The sequence below is a fragment of the Schistocerca nitens genome, chromosome 6, assembly GCF_023898315.1.
Source record: "Schistocerca nitens isolate TAMUIC-IGC-003100 chromosome 6, iqSchNite1.1, whole genome shotgun sequence".
NCBI lineage: Eukaryota > Metazoa > Arthropoda > Insecta > Orthoptera > Acrididae > Schistocerca > Schistocerca nitens.
In genome coordinates this window covers 35,244,641-35,269,671 of record NC_064619.1, presented here as the reverse complement: position 1 = coordinate 35,269,671, position 25,031 = coordinate 35,244,641, and the positions used below count along the sequence as shown (strand labels likewise).

The following is a 25,031-nucleotide window of genomic DNA, read 5'->3' as shown; positions in this document are numbered from 1 at the left end:
CACAGGACTACATCCAGCATCTCTACGATCGTCTCCATGGGAGAATAGCAGCCTGCATTGCTGCGAAAGGTGGATATACACTGTACTAGTGCCGACATTGTGCATGCTCTGTTGCCTGTGTCTATGTACCTGTGGTTCTGTCAGTGTGATCATGTGATGTACCTGGCCCCAGGAATGTGTCAATAAAGTTTCCCCTTCATGGGACAATGAATTCACGGTGTTCTTATTTCAATTTCCAGGAGTGTATATCCTTGAAGTAATAGATTTGGAACAGTTCTTTGTGTTGCTGTGGTGCCAACTGCCCCTCGTACTGCTCGTGTAGACGCAGTACGATGCATCAGAGCCATTCGCCAAAAATGATTTTCAGCCATCTCTATAGTGCCACTTGGCGTTCCGGAGCCCAGTGTTCTTACGACCGTACATTCTCTTGACCGCCGATGCCAGTAATCATCTACACTGTGCTATATGACTGCTCGTTGGCTGTATGCTTGTGCTTTATACATTTTTAATTTATATTGAACCTGTGTGACCATCTCCTCGCGTTACCTTAGACAATTATACTCGACTTTGCGTCCTGGCTGCTAATATACCAGGCCCACAAGGAATGGCATCTATATTTTGACCCTTAATTGATTAATTTGGTAAACAAATTAATTATTTTAGAAATGTGCGCAACGGAAACTGGTGCGAGTTTCTCTAAGATAACACGTTCTGGGGTGGTTGAACTTAAAGCCGTCACCTTAGCAGCTGGTAGCCTATCTAAATTCACATTGGAGATTATTTCTGTCTTTCATTAACTTAAGAAAATCGAACGGAATAAGATACGTCCTACCCATTTCATGTGTCAGGTGACCGGGGGAATATTTCTTAACTGAAATGCTGACTCTCATTTAATAGATTTATTTTCTACTTTGATGAAAACTTTAGAAGCCGACACATTACAATTTTTCTTTAGTTAGAGAACTTATGTCTGAATCAGCGTTACCTCTCATGGGTAGGACAATGACAAAACGAAAACACCACACGAATAATTTCATATATGACACATAATTTCATAATAACACAAAAAATATATGACACATAATTTCGTAATAACACAAAAAATACATAAGTCTTTAGCGGGAAAATCGTCATTCATTCTTTAAGACTCACTTTTCGTCATGCATGAATTACACCACTAGAAATTTAAGGTAGGCCACTGCTGAAGGTAGATAACCTCCATCAGAGAAAAGATTCTGGGCAAAAGTGATGTACTATTGGCGCCAAAATGAAGTGCGAACTGAACTCACAAAGAAAGTACCAAAAATAATTAAATTTCGCGACAGAAATTTCTCGATCTACCATCCGATACGCGACCTGCACTCATTGTGCTAAAAGTGAAGCTTATAACTCGGGAAATAGCTACATGAACTGATGGTTCCTGTTGAATGCTCACTACCACAAAACAAAATTTCACAAACACATTTCAGAGAAAACTATTGCAAATAAATTAAAACCGTAACCTGTACCGATGAAGGTATGTTGAATGCGTGCTATGAGCATACCCTGTCGTGGATTTTTAGCCATATTACCTCATTTCTGTCTCACCTAATCTGCGAGCTGCTGTGCTCCCGCGTCCGGTCCGTCTCATGGCTGGCCCCACAGTGCTCTCCACGCGCCGAAATCCGACCAACGTTGCTACTCAGACGCTTTGGTGGGGAGACTCACCTCACCCCCGCACCAACTTTGTAACCTACCCTCGTGCCTGTTTTCATCTTTGCTTGCTGCTCTGGCCTACCTGCCGTTATTCTGGCAATGTTGGCAATGACTGCTATTCCCTTAAACTGTTCCCTTTGGTTCATGCTCCCGCTACATTTGACTTCCATTCATACCCATGCACACTCATACAGGATGGAACAAGGAGTATACATACAAACGGCGTGTGACCTCTTTGTGAAATGATGAAAAGAAATAAACAAATACGTCAAATATTCCTTTCACCCAGCGAGGTATTGAAGCTGCTAGAAATCAAAGAAAAACTTATATCTCGATATAGAAAACATAATTACTTCCTACTGTAACCTGAGGCAAAGCGAAAGTAATGCCTAAACTCTGAGTGGTCAGCGCGACGGAATCCCGTGCCTAACGGCCCGGGTTCGATTCCCGCCTGGGACGGAGATTTTCTCCGCTCAGGGACTGGGTGTTGTGTTGTCCATATCATCATCATTTCATCCCTATCGACACGCAAGTCGCCGAAGTGGCGTCAACTCGAAATAATTGCACCAGGCGAACAGCCTACCCGACGGGAGGCCCTAGCCACACGGCATTTCTATTTCCATCTACACTGGCTACATTCCTGCCTTGTCTTTCTGCAATATCGCAAAAGGAACATCCAGTTTCTCGTATCCCTATAACACGACCTCGTTCGAACTCAGTAAGGTGTTGGTAATGGCGTCTTTGTCGCCTTAAAGGCATGTCGTTGTTGTTGTTGTGGTCTTCAGTCCTGAGACTGGTTTGATGCAGCTCTCCATGCTACTCTATCCTGTGCAAGCTTCTTCATCTCCCAGTACCTACTGCAGCCTACATCCTTCTGAATCTGCTTAGTGTATTCATCTCTTGGTCTCCCTCTACGATTTTTACCCTCCACGCCGCCCTCCAATGCTACATTTGTGATCCCTTGATGCCCCAGGACATGTCCTACTAACCGATGCCTTCTTCTAGTCAAGTTGTGCCACAAACTTCTCTTCTCCCCAATCCTATTCAATACCTCCTCATTAGTTACGTGATCTACCCACCTTATCTTCACCATTCTTCTGTAGCACCACATTTCGAAAGCTTCTATTCTCTTCTTGTCCAAACTATTTATTGTCTATGTTTCACCTCCATACATGGCTACACTCCATACAAATACCTTCAGAAACGAATTCCCGGCATTTAAATCTACACTCGATGTTAACAAATTTCTCTTCTTCAGAAACGCTTTCCTTGCCATTGCCAGTCTACATTTTATATCCTCTCTACTTCGACCATCATCAGTTATTTTGCTCCTCAAATAGCAAAACTCATTTACAACTTTAAGTGTCTCATTTCCTAATCTAATTCCCTCAGCATCACCCGACTTAATTCGACTCATTCCATTATCCCCGTTTTGCTTTTGTTGATGTTCATCTTATACCCTCCTTTCAAGACACTGTCCATTCCGTTCAACTGCTCTTCCAAGTCCTTTGCTGTCTCTGACAGAATTACAATGTCATCGGCGAACCTCAAATTTTGTATTTCTTCTCCATGGATTCTAAAACCTAGTCCGAATTTTTCTTTTGTTTCCTTTACTGCTTGCTCAATATACAGATTCAATAACATCAGGGAGAGGCTACAACCGTGTCTCACTCCCTTCCCAACCGCTGCTTCCCTTTCATGTCCCTAGACTCTTATAACTGCCATCTGGTTACTGTACAATTTGTAAATAGCCTTTCGCTCCCTGTATTTTACCCCTGCCACCTTCAGAATTTGAAAGAGAGTATTGCAGTCAACATTGACAAAACCTTTCTCTAAGTCTACAAATGCTAGAAACGTAGGTTTGCCTTTCCTTAATCTTTCTTCTAAGATAAGTCGTAGGGTCAGTATTGCCTCACGTGTTCCAACATTTCTACGGAATCCAAACTGATCTTCCCCGAGGTCGGCTTCTATCAGTTTTTCCATTCGTCTGTAAAGAATTCGTGTTAGTATTTAGCAGCTGTGACTTACTTACTTACTAAATTCACTTCACTAACGCTCACTACAGTTACAACGTTTATTTAAAGCAAATCTGATTTACATCTTCCTAGGGACGCCAGGAGCGACATCTTATGCGACTGGCGCGAAATTTGAATAGACATCATCTTGCGGACGTAGAAACACGACTACCAACTTTTGTTAATGTCGCACATCTCCTTTTTGGTGCTGCGAATTTTTTTTCCATCAGTGTGTGTAGGCTACTGGGTTAGATGTAAGAGATCTGATGGCTCTAATGTCCTCAGTGTTTTTTTACATTTGCAACTAGTTTCGATATTAAATTATCAGGCTGACAAATGTTGCCACCATAGCAAGTGGGTAAAGTCCGCAGATATCAAAAGAACAGGTCGAATACAAGAAGTGAATGTATCAACCATCATGACTTTATCAGTATAGTTCAGTTTGTTGATTTCTGGTTAACATGATAGGAGTGCCTACTGTACAGCGGAAAAATGGCTTTGAATTTTGATTTAAAATTGAAATTAGTCTAAAATCATAGTAATTATTTTCATATCAGCATTTCGTGGTTTTTTGACATCTTTTCTTAGTTATTCTACTGTATAAGTATCAGTATTAAGCCATGAAGTATGGATGAGGTGACGCGTCGAACAACCGACTGATTGCCTCGGAACTGTTTGTTTCTAGGACTGGCGTACGTCTCCCTCTTCTCTGCAAACCTTTTATGACACCAGGCTTGGAACATACTCTGGCAGATTCCTCGTTTGGCCACTCGCGAACGAGTTTTTTTCGAAGTGACGGGAAAATTCACCTGCTGCTGCAGGCGTGTTATCCAGGCCGCTACATTTACATATTACTCGGCACGGCGAAGTAGTAACTTCAACATGGGGGCAGCGTTGGCATGTTTATGCCCGGAAAACAGGGAGGGGGAAGCAGTACTGGCGTACACACCAGTAACCTTACAAGTGGAGCACTGTCACACGCTGCCCTTCTGTAACCACGTTTACACGCGACACAATCTGCGGAGGCGAATGTTTTCTTTTCCTTTTTTTTTAATAAAGGGAGGAGATTGTTCAAGAAGAGATTTTTAAAAATGTAAGCCTGGGAGACTTTATTACTTCCACCAGAACACACACATTACTGAAAATATTGCGAATTGGTCACTGGTCGAACATTATTGTGATCAAACATTTTGAACACTTAAAAATGGCTGTAAATATTCCGAATGGATAAAGACACTGGGAGTAATGGCTGAAAAAGAATTTTGTTTCGTGCCTTGACCCTTAAAATTAGTAGTATTGTAGACACTGGCGGCAAAGCGCCCCTTAGAAGTTATTATTTTTAAATCTTTATCAAAATGACTTTAACCATTATTTTTAAGCTATTAACTGTATTTATTTTATTTCTAATAATTTGTAACATCATTTTAATCATCCTATTAACTTTTCGAATGATCTGTCACCCGCACAAGATGATGGACGAGAACGTTCTTCAGTAAGCGAGAGTGGATATAATAATCACAAATTAGTCTCCTACGGTTGTTACCGATTAGTTTAGTTTTGTTAATTCATCAAATAGTTGAGCATTTGTATATCTTCCTTTGTCAAAGAAAGGTAGAATGTGATTCTCCTCAGATACGTGGAAAAAGACGTCACGGTCAGCACAATACCTTTTTCCCTTCACTCCAGAAAAAATCATTTCATCCAAATAATAATCACGGAGAAACCAATAATAACTGAAATAATAAACAGTTTGAGAGACAAGTAGCAACCCTGGTAACTGTCAAATTGTGCGCGCTCTGCTGCACATTTGAAATCCGTGAATCCATGTTTTATCTAAGTAAAACATTGGCCGCTTTGATTCTGAACCACAGTATTCTCCTAGAAAAACTGAGGTTTTATAGGGTTGATGATATAGCCAACCAATGGATAATGTCGTACCTAACCAAAGGAATGCAAAACGTTGTACTTCGTTATACCATGGATTCAACCTTAGGACCGCTACTGTTCCTTCTACATGCAAACGATCTTCCGAATTGTAAACAAAAATCAGAATGTATTCTTTTTTAGTATTGTAATAAATCCAAGCATACGTACAGAAACTGAAGAAACGGAAGCAGAGTTCTTATAACTATCGTTGATTGGTTTTCTGCGAAAGGTCTCATTTCGATTTTAAAAAGACACAACATAGTCAGTTCTGCATATCTAGATGTACTACTGCAATGATAAGTGTAGCACATGCCGAGGAAATTATAAATAGGGTGGAAACTTCAGAATTCTTAAGGGTCCATATTGACGAGAATTTAAATTGGAAAAAATACATTTTGGAATTCCTAAAACAACTTAGTTCAGCCACATTTGCGGTTAGAAACATTGTAAAACGTGTGGAGGGACAAACAGTAAGTTGACATATTTTACATATTTTCATTCAATAATGTCATATGGAATAATGTTCTGGGATAACTAATTTTTTAAGAAAGAAACTCTTCATTGCGCAAAAACGTACTGTTAGAACAATATATGGAACTCACCCACGATCATCTTGTAGACAACTGTTTAAGTAACTGGACATTCTGACTACTGCTTCACTGTATATTTATTCCCTCATGAAGTTTCCCCCTATGAACCATGGACCTTGCCGTTGGTGGGGAGGCTTGCGTGCCTCAGCGATACAGTTGGCCGTACCGTAGGTGCAACCGCAACGGAGGGGTATCTGTTGAGAGGCCAGACAAACATGTGGTTCCTGAAGAGGGGCAGTAGCCATTTCAGTAGTTGCAGGGGCAACAGTCTGGATGACTGACTGATCTGGCCCTGTAACATTAACCAAAACGGCCTTGCTGTGCTGGTACTGCGAACAGCTGAAAGCAAGGGGAAACTACAGCTTTAATTTTTCCCCAGGACATGCAGCTTTACTGTATGATTAAGTGATGATGGCGTCCTCTTGGGTAAAATATTCCGGATCTCCGGGCGGGGACTACTCAAGAGGACGTCGTTATCAGGAGAAAGAAAATGGCATTCTACGGATCGGAGCGTGGAATCTCAGATCCCTTAATCGGGCAGGTAGGTTAGAAAATTTAAAAAGGGAAATGGATAGGTTAAAGTTAGATATAGTGGGAATTAGTGAAGTTCGGTGGCAGGAGGAACAAGACTTTTGGTCAGGTGATTACAGGGTTATAAATACAAAATCAAATAGGGGTAATGCAGGAGTAGGTTTAATAATGAATAAAAAAATAGGAGTGCGGGTTAGCTACTACAAACAGCATAGTGAACGCATTATTGTGGCCAAGATAGACACAAAGCCCATGCCTACTACAGTAGTACAAGTTTATATGCCAACTAGCTCTGCAGATAATGAAGAAATTGATGAAATGTATAACGAGATAAAAGAAATTATTCAGGTAGTGAAGGGAGACGAAAATTTAATAGTCATAGGTGACTGGAATTCGTCAGTAGGAAAAGGGAGAGAAGGAAACATAGTAGGTGAATATGGATTGGGGGGAAGAAATGAAAGAGGAAGCAACCTTTTAGAATTTTGCACAGAGCATAACATAATCACAGTTAACACTTGGTTCAAGAATCATAAAAGAAGGTTGTATACCTGGAAGAATCCTGGATATACTAAAAGGTATCAGATAATTTATATAATGGTAAGACAGAGATTTAGAAACCAGGTTTTAAACTGTAATACATTTCCAGGGGCAGATGTGGATTCTGACCACAATCTATTGGTTATGAACTGCAGATTGAATCTGAAGAAACTGCAAAAAGGTGGGAATTTAAGGAGATGGGATCTGGATAAACTGAAAGAACGAGAGGTTGTAGAGAGTTTCAGGCAGAGAAATACAGTAGAAGAAGAATGGGTAGCTCTGAGGGATGAAGTAGTGAAGGCAGCAGAGGATCAAGTAGGTAAAAAGACGAGGGCTAATAGAAATCCTTGGGTAACAGAAGAAATATTGAATTTAATTGATGAAAGGAGAAAATATAAAAATGCAGTAAATGAAGCAGGCAAAAAGGAATACAAACGTCTCTAAAATGAGATCGACAGGAAGTGCAAAATGGCTAAGCAGGGATGGCTAGAGGACAAATGTAAGGATGTAGAGGCTTGTCTCACTAGGGGTAAGATAGATACTGCCTACAGGAAAATTAAAGAGACCTTTGGAGAGAAGAGAACCACTTGTATGAATATCAAGAGCTCAGATGGCAACCCAGTTCTAAGCAAAGAAGGGAAGGCAGAAAGGTGGAAGGAGTATATAGAGGGTTTATACAAGGGCGATGTACTTGACGACAATATTATGGAAATGGAAGAGGATGTAGATGAAGATGAAATGGGAGATAAGATACTGCGTGAAGAGTTTGACAGAGCACTGAAAGACCTGAGTCGAAACAAGGCCCCGGGAGTAGACAACATTCCATTAGAACTACTGACGGCCTTGGGAGAGCCAGTCATGACGAAACTCTACCATCTGGTGAGCAAGATGTATGAGACAGGCGAAATACCCACAGACTTCAAGAAGATAATAATAATTCCAATCCCAAAGAAAGCTGGTGTTGACAGATGTGAAAATTACCGAACTCTCAGTTTAATAAGTCACAGCTGCAAAATACTAACGCGAATTCTTTACAGACGAATGGAAAAACTGGTAGAAGCGGACCTCGGGGAAGATCAGTTTGGATTCCGTAGAAATGTTGGAACACGTGAGGCAATACTAACCTTACGACTTATCTTAGAAGAAAGATTAAGAAAAGGCAAACCTACGTTTCTGGCATTTGTAGACTTAGAGAAAGCTTTTGACAACGTTAACTGGAATACTCTCTTTCAAATTCTGAAGGTGGCAGGGGTAAAATACAGGGAGCGAAAGGCTATTTACAATTTGTACAGAAACCAGATGGCAGTTACAAGAGTCGAGGGGCATGAAAGGGAAGCTGTGGTTGGGAAAGGAGTAAGACAGGGTTGTTGCCTCTCCCCGATGTTATTCAATCTGTATATTGAGCAAGCAGTAAAGGAAACAAAAGAAAAATTCGGAGTAGGTATTAAAATTCATGGAGAAGAAGTAAAAAATTTGAGGTTCGCCGATGACATTGTAACTCTGTCAGAGACAGCAAAGGACTTGGAAGAGCAGTTGAACAGAATGGACAGTGTCTTGAAAGAAGGATATAAGATGAACATCAACAAAAGCAAAACGAGGATAATGGAATGTAGTCAAATTAAATCGGGTGATGCTGAAGGGATTAGATTAGGAAATGAGACACTTAAAGTAGTAAAGGAGTTTTGCTATTTAGGGAGCAAAATAACTGATGATGGTCGAAGTAGAGAGGATATAAAATGTAGACTGGCAATGGCAAGGAAAGCGTTTCTGAAGAAGAGAAATTTGTTAACATCGAGTATAGATTTAAGTGTCAGGAAGTCGTTTATGAAAGTATTTGTATGGAGTGTAGCCATGTATGGAAGTGAAACATGGATGATTACCAGTTTGGACAAGAAGAGAATCGAAGCTTTCGAAATGTGGTGCTACAGAAGAATGGTGAAGATAAGGTGGGTAGATCACGTAACTAATGAGGAGGTATTGAGTAGGATTGGGGAGAAGAGAAGTTTGTGGCACAACTTGACTAGAAGGGATCGGTTGGTATGACATGTTTTAAGGCATCAAGGGATCACAAATTTAGCATTGTAGGGCAGCGTGGAGGGTAAAAATCTTAGAGGGAGACCAAGAGATCAATACACTAAGCAGATTCAGAAGGATGTAGGTTGCAGTAGGTACTGGGAGATGAAGAAGCTTGCACAGGATAGAGTAGCATGGAGAGCTGCATCAAACCAGTCTCAGAACTGAAGACCACAACAACAACAACATGAAGTTTGTTCTAAATAATCGATTACACTCCAAAAGGAACAATGACGTACGGTACCAGAAGGAACAATGACATTAAGGTTGCCTTTACCACAAAAAAGGGGTGTACAATGCTGCAACAAAAATCTTTGATCACTTAACCAGTGATACAAAATGTGTGGCAGACAGCAAAATAACATTTAATCACGAACTGAGATAGTGTCCCCAAGACATCCCCTTCTATTCCCTCTGCCAGGTACTTAAGGTACTCTAATGTGTAAAAGGCTGTGGGTAAGAAATAGTGACTCTTCTCTTTTTTTTAAAAAAAGAAAGTATATTCAGAATGTAACCGCATGTACAAATTAATTTGCGTTTTAAATGTAAAATGATTCGTTCCACGTCGTTACGATCTGTCGTGCAAAATGTTCCATGGAAAATGCAACGAACTAACTAACTAACCAAGACAACTGGGAAACCGCGGGTTGGTCAGATGACTCCCGTTTGCATTGGTAAGAGCTGGTGGTAGGGTTCGAGTTCGGGAGCAGACCCCACGAAGCCATGAAACCAAGCTGTCAACAAGGCATCCTCCAAGCTGGTGGTGGTTCCATAATGGCGTGGGCTGTATTTACATTGAATGGAATGGGTCACCTGGTAAAATTGATCCGATCAGTGGCTGGAAATGGTTATGTTCGGCTGTTTGGACACCATTTCAAACCATTCATGGACTTTATGTTCCGAAGCAACGGTGGGATTATTTTGGATAACAATGCACCATGTCATAATATTCTGGACAATTCTAGAGAATGATTTGGCCACCTAAACCGCCCGACATGAATCCCATCGAATATTTATGGGGCGTAATCGAGAGGTCTGTTCGTGCTCAACATCCTGCACTGGGAATAGTTTCTCAATTACGGACGGCTATAGAAGCAGCATGGCTCAATATTTCTACACGGGACTACCAACGACTTGTTGAGTCGATGCCAAGCCGAGTTGCTGCATTACACCAGGCAACAGAAGACACGATGTCAGGAGGCATCCCATGACTTTTGTCAACTCCACGTATCTTAATGAAATTTTTTTTATCATCTTTCTACGTACAGCATTGAAAATACAATTTCCGTTGATCATCTTTGACCTTCACTGATTGAAAAACTAGGGCGTGTCTAGCAAAAAGGCCGAAACACGTATCTATTTATTTTTAATATATAGGGTGGTCCATTCATAGTGACCGAGCGAAATATCTCACGAAATAAGCATCAAACGAACAAACTACAAAGAACGAAACTCGTCTAGCTTGAATGGGGAAACCAGATGGCGCTATGCTTGGCCCGCTAGATGGCACTGCCATAGGTCAAACGGATATCAACTGCGTTTTTAAAAGTAGGAACCGCCATTTTTTATTACATATTCGTAAAGAAATATGAATGTTTTAGTTGGGCCACTTATTTCGCTTTGTGATAGATGGCGCTGTAATAGTCACAAACCTGTACGCACGTGGTATCACGTAACATTCCGCCAGTGCGGACGGTATTTGCTTCGTGATACATTACCCGTGTTAAAATGGACCTTTTACCAATTGCGGAAAATGTCGATACCGTGTTGATGTATGGCTATTGTGATCAAAATGCCCAACGGGCGTGTGCTACGTATGCTGCTCGGTATCCTGGACGACACCAATCAAGTGTCCGGACCGTTCGCCGGATAGTTACGTTATTTGAGGAAACAGGAAGTGTTCAGCCACATGTGAAACGTCAACAACGACCTGCAACAAATGATCATGCCAAAGTAGGTGTTTTAGCTGCTGTCGCGGCTAATCTGCACATCAGTAGCAGACAAATTGCGTGAGAATCGGGAATCTCAGTAGCGTCCGTGTTCAGAATGCTAGATCAACATCGATTGCACCCGTACCATATTTCTAAGCACCAGGAATTGCATGGCGACGACTTTGAACGTCGTGTAGAGTTCTGCGACTGGGCACAAGAGAAATTACCGGACGATGACAGATTTTTTGCACGCGTTCTGTTTAGCGACGAAGCGTCATTCATGAACGTAAACCGGCGTAATATGCTCTATTGGGCAACAGAAAATCCGCGATGGGTGCCACAAGTGGAACATCAGCGACCTTGGCGGGTTAATGTATGGTGCGGCATTATGCGAGGAAGGATAATTGACCCCCATTTCATCGATGGCAATCTAAATGGTGCAATGTATGCAGATTTGCTACGTAATGTTCTACCGATGGTACTACAAGATGTTTCACTGCATGACAGAATGGCGATGTACTTCCAACATCATGCATGTCGGGCACATAGCTCGCGTGCGGTTGAAGCGGTATTCAATAGCATATTTCAAGACAGATGGGTTGGTCGTCGAAGCACCATACCATGGCCCGCACGTTCAACGGATCTGACGTCCCCGGATTTCTTTCTGTGGGGAAAGTTGAAGGATATTTGCTATCGTGATCCACCGACAACGCCTGACAACATGCGTCAGCGCACTGTCAATGAATGTGCGAACATTACGGAAGGCGAACTACTCGTTGTTGAGAGGAATGTCGTTACACGTATTGTCAAATGCATTGACAAAAGAATGGCTCTGACAACAATAACCTATACCTTTCATGAATCACTTACCTCACAAAAATCTTCGTTACTCGAACTACTGCAATAGAGCGAGCGCCAATACCGCCAGGTAAATAGAAGATTCTAACTACTGAAGGCGCTAACTACTGATAGGCATAGTTAGCAAATGAAAGATTTTGATAGAGAACAAACAATGTATTTACCTTAATAGTGTTCAAAAGTCAATATATATATATATATATATATAGCAGTTCATGGCATCCAGTCTTACAAATTTACTGTCTCTGATGGACACACGTCTAGATCATCCGCTCTCAAAACTCCGCCATCTCTCTCCCCACATCCACCACTGCTGGCGGCTCACCTCCAACTGCGCAACGCTACGTGCTGATAACAGCCAACTGCCCAATACTACAATGGCGAATATTCCAACAACAATGCCAACCAGCCACAGACTGCACACAGGACAGCCAGTGATTTTCATACAGAGCGCTACGTGGCGTTACCAACATAAAAACCTAAACAGCCTACTTACATACGTACTACACGAATATGTAATAAAAATTGGGGTTCCTATTTAAAAACAAACGCAGTTGATATCCTTTTGACCTATGGCAGCGCCATCTAGCGGGCCAACCTTAGCACTATCTGGTTTCCCCCTTCAAGCTAGAAGAGTTTCGTTGTTTGCAGTTTTTTCGTTTGACGCTTATTTCGTGAGATATTTGGCGCGGTCACGATCAGTGGACCACCCTGTAGAATGTCCTTGCAAAACTTGATCGAAATCAATAACCCACACGTCAGCTGCTCCTCTCGTTAGGCTACCTGTACTGTATTAGTGATAACACTGGCACCAACCAGTCCAGCTGCCCTTCACAGTGAGAGTGAGGTGTACCGTTCTGCCGCAGACGCTGACGATGTGGATGCTGGAGAACCCTGAGTGGGCAGTGGAGTGGTCGCGGGTGGAGCCGGCGCGCATACCGTGTCCGCTGTGCGGGCCCGGGCAGACCACGCCGGTCATCCACTTCCGGGTGGCTCTGCGCAGGCGCGCCGCCCTCTACCTGGCCGCCGTCACCGTACCAGCGTTCGGTGAGTCACCTGCACTGGTCACCCGAGTCTCTGCGTCCGCTGTGTTGCTCTCGCACGGAGGCGCGGCGTATCTGTTAGTTTACAATTGGCAGCCGCGGCCTCAGGTGCCAAATTCTGTAGAGTTGGCGCGTTGTTGTTGTTGTTGTTGTTGTTGTGGTCTTCAGTCCTGAGACATGTTTGATGCAGCTCTCCATGGTACTCTATCCTGTTAAAGCTCCTTCATCTCCCAGTACCTACTGCAACCTATATCCTTCTGTGTCTGTTTAGTGTATTCATCTTTTGGTCTCCCTCTACGATTTTTACCCTCCACGCTGCCCTCCAATGCTACATTTGTGATCCCTTGATGCCTCAGAACATGTCCTACCAACCGATCCCTTCTTCTAATCAAGTTGTGCCACAAACTCCTCTTCTCCCCATTTCTATTCATTACCTCCTCATTAGTTATGCGATCTACCCATCTAATCTTCAGCATTCTAATGTAGCACCACATTTCAAAAGCTTCTATTCTGTTCCTGTCCAAACTATTTATCGTCCATGTTTCACTTCCATAGATGGCTACACTCCATACAAATACTTTCAGAAACGACTTCCTGACACTTAAATCTATACTCGATATTAACAAATTTCTCTTCATCAGAAACGCTTTCCTTGCCGCTGCCAGTCTACATTTTATATCCTCACTACTTCCACCATCATCAGTTATTTTGCTCCCCTAAATAGCGAAACTCCTTTACTACTTTAAGTGTCTCATTTCCTAATCTAATTCCCTCAGCATCACCCGACTTAATTCGACTCATTCCATTATCCCCGTTTTGCTTTTGTTGATGTTCATCTTATACCCTCCTTTCAAGACACTGTCCATTCCGTTCAACTGCTCTTCCAAGTCCTTCGCTGTCTCTGCAGAATTACAATGTCATCGGCGAACCTCAAAGTTTTTATTTCTTCTCCCTGGATTTTAATAACTACTCCAAATTTTTCTTTTCTTTCCTTTACTGCTTGCTCAATATATAGATTGAATAACATCGGGGAGAGGCTACAACCGTGTCTCACTCCCTTCCCAACCACTGCTTCCTTTTCATGCCCCTCAACTCTTATAACTGCCATATGGTTTCTGTACAAATTGTAAATAGCCTTTCGCTCCCTGTATTTTACCCCTGCATCCTTCAGAATTTGAAAGAGAGTATTCCAGTCAACATTGTCAAAAGCTTTCTCTAAGTCTACAAATGCTAGAAACGTAGGTTTGCCTTTCCTTAATCTTTCTTCTAAGATAAGTTGTAAGGTCAGTATTGCCTCACGTGTTCCAACATTTCTGCGGAATCCAAACTGATCTTCCCCGAGGTCGGCTTCTACCAGTTTTTCCATTCGTCTGTAAAGAATTCGCGTTAGTTCGTCAAAATACGGAGCTGAACAAAGGGCCCTACCCATAATTCTTGGAACGTTTTCAACTGGGCAGAGACCCGGCGACCTTGCTGGTGAAGGTAGGGTTTGGCAAGCACGAAGCCAAGCATTAGAATCTCTCGATGTGTGGAGGTGGGGATTATCTTGCTGAAATGAAAGCCCACCACGGCTTGCCTTGAAGGCCAACAAAACGGGGAGGAGAATATCGTAGACGTACCGCTGTGCTGTGAGGGTTCTGCGTATTGTAACCTCCCCCTCACTTATCGACGTTAATGACAGTGCAAAATTAAACCGCGTTCACCTAATGGAAATTTAGGAAAAGCAATCGTCACCGAAGTTAATTTGTTGGTAAAGAGGGAGGAAAGGGTTACATCTTAATGAAAGGAAAAATGCAAGTGAAATTGGTCAAAATCAATTTTGAGAAAAGGGTAAAATTAATAAAGAAAGTAAATGTGCGATCGTTACGTAAACAGTTAATTGGCGTTAATTAGGTATTTGATATTTGGGGAAAATTACTGTCGCCAGTCCTTTGGACAACTACTATAATAAATGAAAATGAAAGATTAATGCACATATAATTAGCACTAAAAGCGTGGCAACTGAAGGTTGGCAAGTGTTGTGTGAAAAATGAATGCTTGTCAGAAGTAAAACCGGAAAATTGAAAGTTAATTTAGTGACTGAAATTAATAGTGAACTTTGTTTCTGAAGCTCTACGAAATTTCAAAAGCTACTTGAATCTACGCAATTTAGAAATAAGAGATTTAACTTTGAAATTGAATTATATGATTCTGAACAATTAACAATAGTAAAATTTAGTACGTACCAAGCTGAGCTGCAGTCACAGGTAAGCTAAAATATGGTAACAAGACTCGCACTTTTAATTCCTGCTTGTGTAATCTAAATATTGTAGCCAGCTATGAATACTTTAACTGAACTTTGAAATTAAAGCAGTGAAATGGAATGATGTTACTTTAAATTCTGGCGTATGAATTTCAACGACACTCGAATTCATTCCAGAAAGGTAATGCAATTGGGACAATGAGCAACAAAAGTTCATGTTAAGTTGCTGTATTTTTGTGATGCAACAGTTTGAAAAGTTGAGGTCTACCATACAGTTCTAAAACTTTACGTGCTTTTAGTCTTCCTTGTTGGTTGATTGAAGGTTTGCAGTCGTCGATCGAGGAGGTGGCGACAGTCACTCATTGTCGCCCGTCGCAGTTGAAGAAGCTGGATGTAGGTGCGCCTTCTTCTCGACACGGTCACCAGGCGAAACGGGCTCATGATATGCGCCAGCTAATGCTTCCCGTCCGCGACACCATGTCAGAAACTATCATAGCAAGTCGAGCGCAATTACATGCTGCCAAACCCGGAAAGCGCGGCAACTCGCGGGAGCGCCACACAACACACCTGCTCCACCGCCCTACGCCAGCCAGACCCTACTCTGCCCGCGCTCCACGGGGCAGAGTTCACTCTACCAAAGATCCTAAACACTTTGGTTCTCCACACGACCTATCGATGTAATCGTTCGATAGCATAGTTTTCCCTAGGCCAGACTCAGCGTAAAAATACAAATAATATTTAGAAATCAACCAATTATACATCGACATAAATGCATTATATATATATATATATATATATATATATATCCCCCTCCATGAACCATGGACCTTGCCGTTGGTGGGGAGGCTTGCGTGCCTCAGCGATACAGATAGCCGTACCGTAGGTGCAACCACAACGGAGGGGTATCTGTTGAGAGGCCAGACAAACGTGTGGTTCCTGAAGAGGGGCAGCAGCCATTTCAGTAGTTGCAGGGGCAACAGTCTGGATGACCGACTGATCTGGCCTTGTAACATTAACCAAAACGGCCATGCTGTGCTGGTACTGCGAACGGCTGAAAGCAAGGGGAAACTACAGCCGTAATTTTTCCCGAGGGCATGCAGCTTTACTGTATGATTAAATGATGATGGCGTCCTCTTGGGTAAAACATTCCGGAGGTAAAATAGTCCCCCATTCGGATCTCCGGGCGGGGACTACTCAAGAGGATGTCGTTATCAGGAGAGAGAAAACTGGCGCTCTACGGATCGGAGCGTGGAATGTCAGATCCCGTAATCGGGCAGGTAGGTTAGAAAATTTAAAAAGGGAAATGGATAGGTTGAAGTTAGATATAGCGGGAATTAGTGAAGTTCGGTGGCAGGAGGAACAAGACTTCTGGTCGGGTGACTACAGGGTTATAAACACAAAATAAAATAGGGGTAATGCAGGAGTAGGTTTAATAATGAATAGGAAAATAGGAATGCGGGTAAGCTACCACAAACAGCATAGTGAACGCATTATTGTGGCCAAGATAGATACGAAGCCCACACCTACTACAGTATTACAAATTTGTATGCCAACTAGCTCTGCAGATGACGAAGAAATTGAAGAAATGTATGATGAAATAAAAGAAATTATTCAGATTGTGAAGGGAGACGAAAATTTAATAGTCATGGGTGACTGGAATTCGTCAGTAGGAAAAGGGAGAGAAGGAAACATAGTAGGTGAATATGGATTGGGGCTAAGAAATGAAAGAGGAAGCCGCCTGGTAGAATCTTGCACAGAGCACAACATAATCATAGCTAACACTTGGTTTAAGAATCATGAAAGAAGGTTGTATACATGGAAGAACCCTGGAGATACTAAAAGGTATCAGATAGATTATATAATGGTAAGACAGAGATTTAGGAACCAGGTTTTAAATTGTAAGACATTTCCAGGGGCAGATGTGGGCTCTGACCACAATCTATTGGTTATGACCTGTAGATTAAAACTGAAGAAATTGCAAAAAGGTGGGAATTTAAGGAGATGGGACTTGGATAAACTGAAAGAACCAGAGGTTGTACAGAGTTTCAGGGAGAGCATAAGGGAACAATTGACAGGAATGGGGGAAAGAACAACAGTAGAAGAGGAATGGGTAACTTTGAGGGATGAAGTTGCGAAGGCAGCAGAGGATCAAGTAGGTAAAAAGACGAGGGCTAGTAGAAATCCTTGGGCAACAGAAGAAGTATTGAATTTAATTGATGAAAGGAGAAAATATAAAAATGCAGTAAATGAAGCAGGCAAAAAGGAATACAAACGTCTGTTAAATGAGATCGACAGGAAGTGCAAAATGGCTAAGCAGGGATGGCTAGAGGACAAATGTAAGGATGTAGAGGCCTATCTCACTAGGGGTAAGATAGATACTGCCTACAGGAAAATTAAAGAGACCTTTGGAGATAAGAGAACGACTTGTATGAATATCAAGAGCTCAGATGGAAACCCAGTTCTAAGCAAAGAAGGGAAAGCAGAAAGGTGGAAGGAGTATATAGAGGGTCTATACAAGGGCGATGTACTTGAGGACAATTTGATGGTAATGGAAGAGGACGTAGATGAAGATGAAATGGGAGATATGATACTGCGTGAAGAGTTTGACAGAGCACTGAAAGACCTGAGTCGAAACAAGGCCCCCGGAGTAGACAACATACCATTAGAACTACTGATGGCCTTGGGAGAACCAGTCAAGACAAAACTCTACCATCTGGTGAGCAAGATGTATGAAACAGGCGAAATACCCTCAGACTTCAAGAAGAATATAATAATTCCAATCCCAAAGAAAGCAGGTGTTGACAGATGGGAAAATTACCGAACTATCAGTTTAATAAGTCACAGCTGCAAAATACTAACACGAATTCTTTACAGACGAATGGAAAAACTAGTAGAAGCCAACCTCGGGGAAGATCAGTTTGGATTCCGTAGAAACACTGGAACACGTGAGGCAATACTGACCTTACGACTTATCTTAGAAGAAAGATTAAGGAAAGGCAAACCTACGTTTCTAGCATTTGTAGACTTAGAGAAAGCTTTTGACAATGTTGACTGGAATACTCTCTTTCAAATTCTGAAGGTGGCAGGGGTAAAATACAGGGAGGTAAAGGCTATTTACAATTTGTACAGAAACCAGATGGCAGTTATAAGAGTCGAGGGGCATGAAAGGGAAGCAGTGGTTGGGAAAGGAGTGAGACGGGTTTGTTGCCTCTCCCCGATGTAATTCAATCTGTACATTGAGCAAGCAGTAAAGGAAACAAAAGAAAAATTCGGAGTAGGTATTAAAATCCATGGAGAAGAAATAAAAACTTTGAGGTTCGCCGATGACATTGTAATTCTGTCAGAGGCAGCAAAGGACTTGGAAGACAGTTGAATGGAATGGACAGTGTCTTGAAAGGAGGATATAAGATGAACATCAACAAAAGCAAAACAAGGATAATGGAATGTAGTCTAATTAAGTCGGGTGATGCTGAGGGAATTAGATTAGGAAATGAGACACTTAAAGTAGTAAAGGAGTTTTGCTATTTGGGGAGCAAAATAACTGATGATGGTCGAAGTAGAGAGGATATGAAATGTAGACTGGCAATGGCAAGGAAAGCGTTTCTGAAGAAGAGTAATTTGTTAACGGAAGTGAAACATGGACGATAAATAGTTTGGACAAGAAGAGAATAGAAGCTTTCGAAATGTGGTGCTACCGAAGAGTGCTGAAGATTAGATGGGTAGATCACATAAGTAATGAGGAAGTATTGAATAGGATTGGGGAGAACAGAAGTTTGTGGCACAACTTGACTAGAAGAAGGGATCGGTTGGTAGGACATGTTCTTAGACATCGAGGGATCACCAATTTAGTATTGGAGGGCAGCGTGGAGGGTAAAAATCGCAGAGGGAGACCAAGAGATGAATACACTAAGCAGATTCAGAAGGATGTAGGTTGCAGTAGGTACTGGGAGATGAAGAAGCTTGCACAGGATAGAGTAGCATGGAGAGCTGCATCAAAAAAGTCTCAGGACTGAAGACCACAACAACAACATATATATATATATATATATATATATATATATATATATATATATATATATATATAGTAGAACAATTACAATATATAAAGACACAGAAATGTCATAATATCAGGTAACAAAATAAGGAAAAAAATTTGTAGTACAATAGATGGAAATAGGAGGATATGCATTCCCGGCGTTACAGTATCACAACCAAAGTGGAAAATAAATGGCATCTTAGACCATCTCTTCTGGTTATGGTTCAAATGGCTCTGAGCACTATGGGATTCAACTGCCGAGGTCATTAGTCCCCTAGAACTTAGAACTAGTTAAACCTAACTAACCTAAGGACATCACATACATCCATGCCCGAGGCAGGATTCTAACCTGCGACCGTAGCGGTCTTGCGGTTCCAGACTGCAGCGCCTTTAACCGCACGGCCACTTCGGCCGGCTCTCTTCTGGTTATCAGGCTGTAAGGGGGGGGGGGGGGGGGGGAGTTGGGGGCTGCAGTCTGGTTGATATCCCACTGCTGTCGGAGCGTCCCCAGCCACGACGTCGCTGGTCGCTGGGGCTCAGTCCAAAGCGGAACTGCCCGCCGCTGTGACCGAGCGGTTCTAGGCGCTTCAGTCTGGAACCGCGACCGCTGCGGTCGCAGGTTCGAATCCTGCCTCGGGCATTGATGCGTGTGATGTCCTTAGGTTAGTTAGGTTTAAGTAGTTCTAAGTTCTAGGGGACTGATGACCTCAGAAGTTAAGTCCCATAGTGCTCAGAGCCATTTTGCCAAAGCGGAACTCATTACTGGAGATAATTCCACTGCGGCCAACGAGTTCTGTCCCGATGACCAGTGAAACACGAACAGCTGCTAGCATGAGTTTCTTAGAAGTAGATACCTTAGGGGTTGCGAAGCATCTCAAATCACTTGATACGGGCAAGTCTTCAGGTCCAGATTGTATACCGATTAGGTTCCTTTCAGATTACGCTGATACAATAGCTCCCTGTTTAGCAATCATACACAACCGCTCGCTCACCGATAGATCTGTAATTACAGATTGGAAAATTGCGCAGGTCGCACCAGTGTTTAAGAAGGGTAGTAGGAGTAATCCATCGAACTACAGACCTACATCATTGACGTCGGTTTCCAGTAGGGTTTTGGAGCATATACTGTATTCAAACATTATGAATCACCTCGAAGGGAACGATCTGTTGATACGTAATCAGTATGGTTTCAGAAAACATCGTTCTTGTGCAACGCAGCTAGCTCTTTATTCGCACGAAGTAATGGCCGCTATCGAAAGAGGATCTCAACTTGATTCCGTGTTTCTAGATTTCCGGAAAGCTTTTGACACCGTTCCTCACAAGCGACTTCTAATCAAGCTGCGGGCCTATGGGGTATCGTCTCTGTTGTGCGACTGGATTCGTGATTTCCTGTCAGGAAGGTCGCAGTTCGTACTAATAGACGGCAATGCATCGAGTAAAATTGAAGTGATATCAGGTGTTCCCCAGGGACGCGTCTTGGGACCTCTGCTGTTCCTGATCTATATAAATGACCTGGGTGACAATCTGAGCAGTTCTCTTAGGTTGTTCGCAGATGATGCTGTAATTTACCGTCTAGTAATATCATCCACAGACCAGTATCAGTTGCAAAGCGATTTAGAAAAGCTTGCTGTATGGTGTGGCAGGTGGCAGTTGACGCTAAATAACGAAAAGTGTGAGGTGATCCACATGAGTTCCAAAAGAAATCCGTTGGAATTCGATTACTCGATAAATAGTACAATTCTCAAGGCTGTCAATTCTACTAAGTACCTGGGTGTAAAAATTACGAACAACTTCAGTTGGAAAGAGCACATAGATTATATTGTGGGGAAGGCGAGTCAAAGGTTGCGTTTCATTGGCAGGACACTTAGAAAATGCAACAAGTCCACTAAAGAGACAGCTTACACTACACTCGTTCGCCCTCTGTTAGAATATTGCTGCGCGGTGTGGGTTCCTTACCAGGTGGGATTGACGGAGGACATCGAAAGGGTGCAAAAAAGGGCAGTTCGTTTTGTATTATCACGTAATAGTGGAGAGAGTGTGGCAGATATGATACGCGAGTTGGGATGGAAGTCATTAAAGCAAAGACGTTTTTCGTCGCGGCGAGTTCTATTTACGAAATTTCAGTCACCAACTTTCTCTTCCGAATGCGAAAATATTTTGTTGAGCGCAACTTAGATAGGTAGGAATGATCATCAAAATAAAATAAGAGAAATCAGAGCTCGAACACAAAGGTTTAGGTGTTCGTTTTTCTCGCGCGCTGTTCGGGAGTGGAATGGTAAATAGATAGTATGATTGTGGTTCGATGAACCCTCTGCCAAGCACTTAAATGTGAATTTCAGAGTAATCATGTAGATGTAGATGAATACGTGTCAGCAGACGCCCCAGACAGCGGTGGGATAGGAACTTCGTTTTCGCTCGCTGTACGGCCCACCAACAAGCAACGATTATTTTGGGTGACGTTTCTTTTCATAGCAGGATCCCTTTGGTTGTCATCCGTAGAACCCCTTTAGCACTATGGTACGACGACGATATTTTGCCTCCAGTTTTGTGCCCTTCGTGGCAAGCCATGCGGGGCTCACATTTCAGCAAGGGTATTGCCGCCTTTTCGCGGCTAGAGTTTCTACTACTTGTCTTCGTGATTGCCAGACTCTACCTTTTCCAGCAGAGTACGCGAAAGAACTTGCCACTTTTCTAACAGTCGTGTACCGCAAGTCTCTAGAGGAACGGATGGTTCCAAATGCTTGGAAAAGAGCACAGGTAGTCCCAGTTTTCAAGAAGGGTCGTCGAGCAGATGCGCAAAACTATAGACCTATATCTGTGACGTCGATCTGTTGTAGAATTTTAGAACATGTTTTTTGCTCACGTATCATGTCGTTTCTGGAAACCCAGAATCTAATCTGTAGGAATCAACATGGATTCCGGAAACAACGATCGTGTGAGACCCAACTCGCTTTATTTGTTCATGAGACCCAGAAAATATTAGATACAGGCTCCCAGGTAGATGCTATTTTTCGTTGACTTCCGGAAGGCGTTCGATACAGTTCCGCACTGTCGCCTGATAAACAAAGTAAGAGCCTATGGAATATCAGACCAGCTGTGTGGCTGGATTGAATAGTTTTTAGCAAACAGAACACAGCATGTTGTTCTCAATGGAGAGACGTCTACAGACGTTAAAGTAACCTCTGGCGTACCACAGGGGAGTGTTATGGGACCATTGCTTTTCACTATATATATAAATGACCTAGTAGATAGTGTCGGAAGTTCCATGCGGCTTTTCGCGGATGATGCTGTAGTATACAGAGAAGTTGCAGCATTAGAAAATTGTAGCGAAATGCAGGAAGATCTGCAGCGGATAGGCACATGGTGCAGGGAGTGGCAACTGACCCTTAACATAGACAAATGTAACGTATTGCGAATACATAGAAAGAAGGATCCTTTATTGTATGGTTATATGATAGCGGAACAAACACTGGTAGCAGTTACTTCTGTAAAATATCTGGGAGTATGCGTGCGGAGCGATTTGAAGTGGAATGATCATATAAAATTAATTGTTGGTAAGGCGGGTACCAGGTTGAGATTCATTGGGAGAGTCCTTAGAAAATGTAGTCCTTCAACAAAGGAGGTGGCTTACAAAATACTCGTTCGACCTATACTTGAGTATTGCTCATCAGTGTGGGATCCGTACCAGGTCGGGTTGACGGAGGAGATAGAGAAGATCCAAAGAAGAGCGGCGCGTTTCGTCACAGGGTGATTTGGTAAGCGTGATAGCGTTACGGAGATGTTTAGCAAACTCCAGTGGCATGCTCTGCAAGAGAGGCGCTCTGCATCGCGGTGTAGCTTGCTGTCCAGGTTTCGAGAGGGTGCGTTTCTGGATGAGGTATCGAATATATTGCTTCTCCCTACTTATACCTCCCGAGGAGATCACGAATGTAAAATTAGAGAGATACGAGCGCGCACGGTTGCTTTCCGGCAGTCGTTCTTCCCGCGAACCATACGCGACTGGTACCGGAATGGGAGGTAATGACAGTGGCACGTAAAGTGCCCTCCGCCACACACCGTTGGGTGGCTTGCGGAGTATAAATGTAGATGTAGACGTAGAAGGTCGCCCGATTTCTCCCCAGCTGAGAAAATTTGGAGCATTATGTATGGGCAGCGCCCTCCAATCAGCTCGGTATTTTGATGATATAATGCATGGACATAATCTGGAACGATATCCCTCAGAATGACACTGAAGAAGTCTTTCATTTAATGCTATGCTAAATAATTACTTGAGTAAGGACCAAAGTTGGACCTATCCGTTATTGACTTGCTCAATTTGTGAAGCTCTTTCTCTTGAGTAAATCATCCAATTGTTCTGAAACTGTAATTATTTTGTTTGTCTATTCATGTACATCACACCTAACTATATTAAGTAACGTCCCCATAGAAAAATTAATGAATTACTGTGCTGATAAACCTCTTACATTATTTGATTATCAAACAGCTGAGCAGAACTGAACGTATTCAGACATTTCGCTCTTTGCCTATTCTGATCAACACTAAACTGACACACAATATTTTTAGCGCAACGCAATCTGACTTTCAAAAATCCCTACAAAAGAATGGCCATGACTAACAATAATCTATACTTTTCACGAATCACTTACCTCACAAAAATCTTCGTTACTCGAACTACTGCAATACAGCGAGCGCCACTACTGCCACCATAATAAAAGATTCTAACTACTGAAGGCACTAACTACTGAAAGGCATAGTTATCAAATGAAAGATTTTGATAGAGAACAAACAATGTATTTACCTTAATAGTGTTCAAAAGTCATAATATATATATAGCAGTTCATGACATCCAGTCTTACAAATTTACTGTCTCTGATGGACACACGTCCAGATCATCATCCGCTCTCAAAACTCCGCCATTTCTCTCCCTACATCCACCACTGCTGGCGGCTACGTGGCGTTACCGATATAAAAACCTAAACACCCCACTTACAATATCCGTCCATTCAGATAATTCTTAGTAGTGAGTCTTTTTTCTTTCTTTCTTCGAGTGCATATGATTATGTTTTACATTCATGGTAAGCTACCCTCAATTAATCCTTAATTTACTGATTCTTATATGGTGACATACACGTTTTAGATGAATATCAACGAAAGTGAAACAAGGATGATGGAATGTAGTAGAATGAATGTAGTAGAATTGTTAAATAAATTTTGCTATTTGAGCAAAATAAATTTGTGACAGTGGTCAAAGTAGAGATGACACAAAATTCCGACTGGCAACAGCAAGAAAAGTGTTTCCGAGAGAGAGAAGTTTATTCGCATCGAATACAAATAAAAAGTATTAGTTTGTCTTTCCTGCAGGTGCTTACTGTATAGCCTTTCGCAGAAGCGAAGCATCGATGATAAACAGTTCAGGTAAAAAGAAAGTAGCAGCTTTTGAAATGTTGTACTACAGAAGAGTGCTGAAGATTAGGTGAACAGATCTGACAACTATTGAACAGGTACCGAATAGACTTGTGGAGAAAAGAGTTTTATGACACAAGTTGACCGAAAG

General features: G+C 42.2%; 1 protein-coding gene across 1 annotated transcript in view; it reads left to right on the top strand.

Annotated features, from left to right (window-relative positions):
- The window catches only part of LOC126262661 (neuronal acetylcholine receptor subunit alpha-10-like), a 243,878-nt gene that overhangs the window by 144,763 nt on the left and 74,084 nt on the right, over positions 1-25,031 (top strand). Inside the window, exon 6 of the mRNA XM_049959431.1 lies at positions 13,023-13,203. Within this exon, the coding sequence (XP_049815388.1) occupies positions 13,023-13,203 (181 nt within the window). The remainder of the gene's footprint in view (positions 1-13,022; positions 13,204-25,031) is intronic.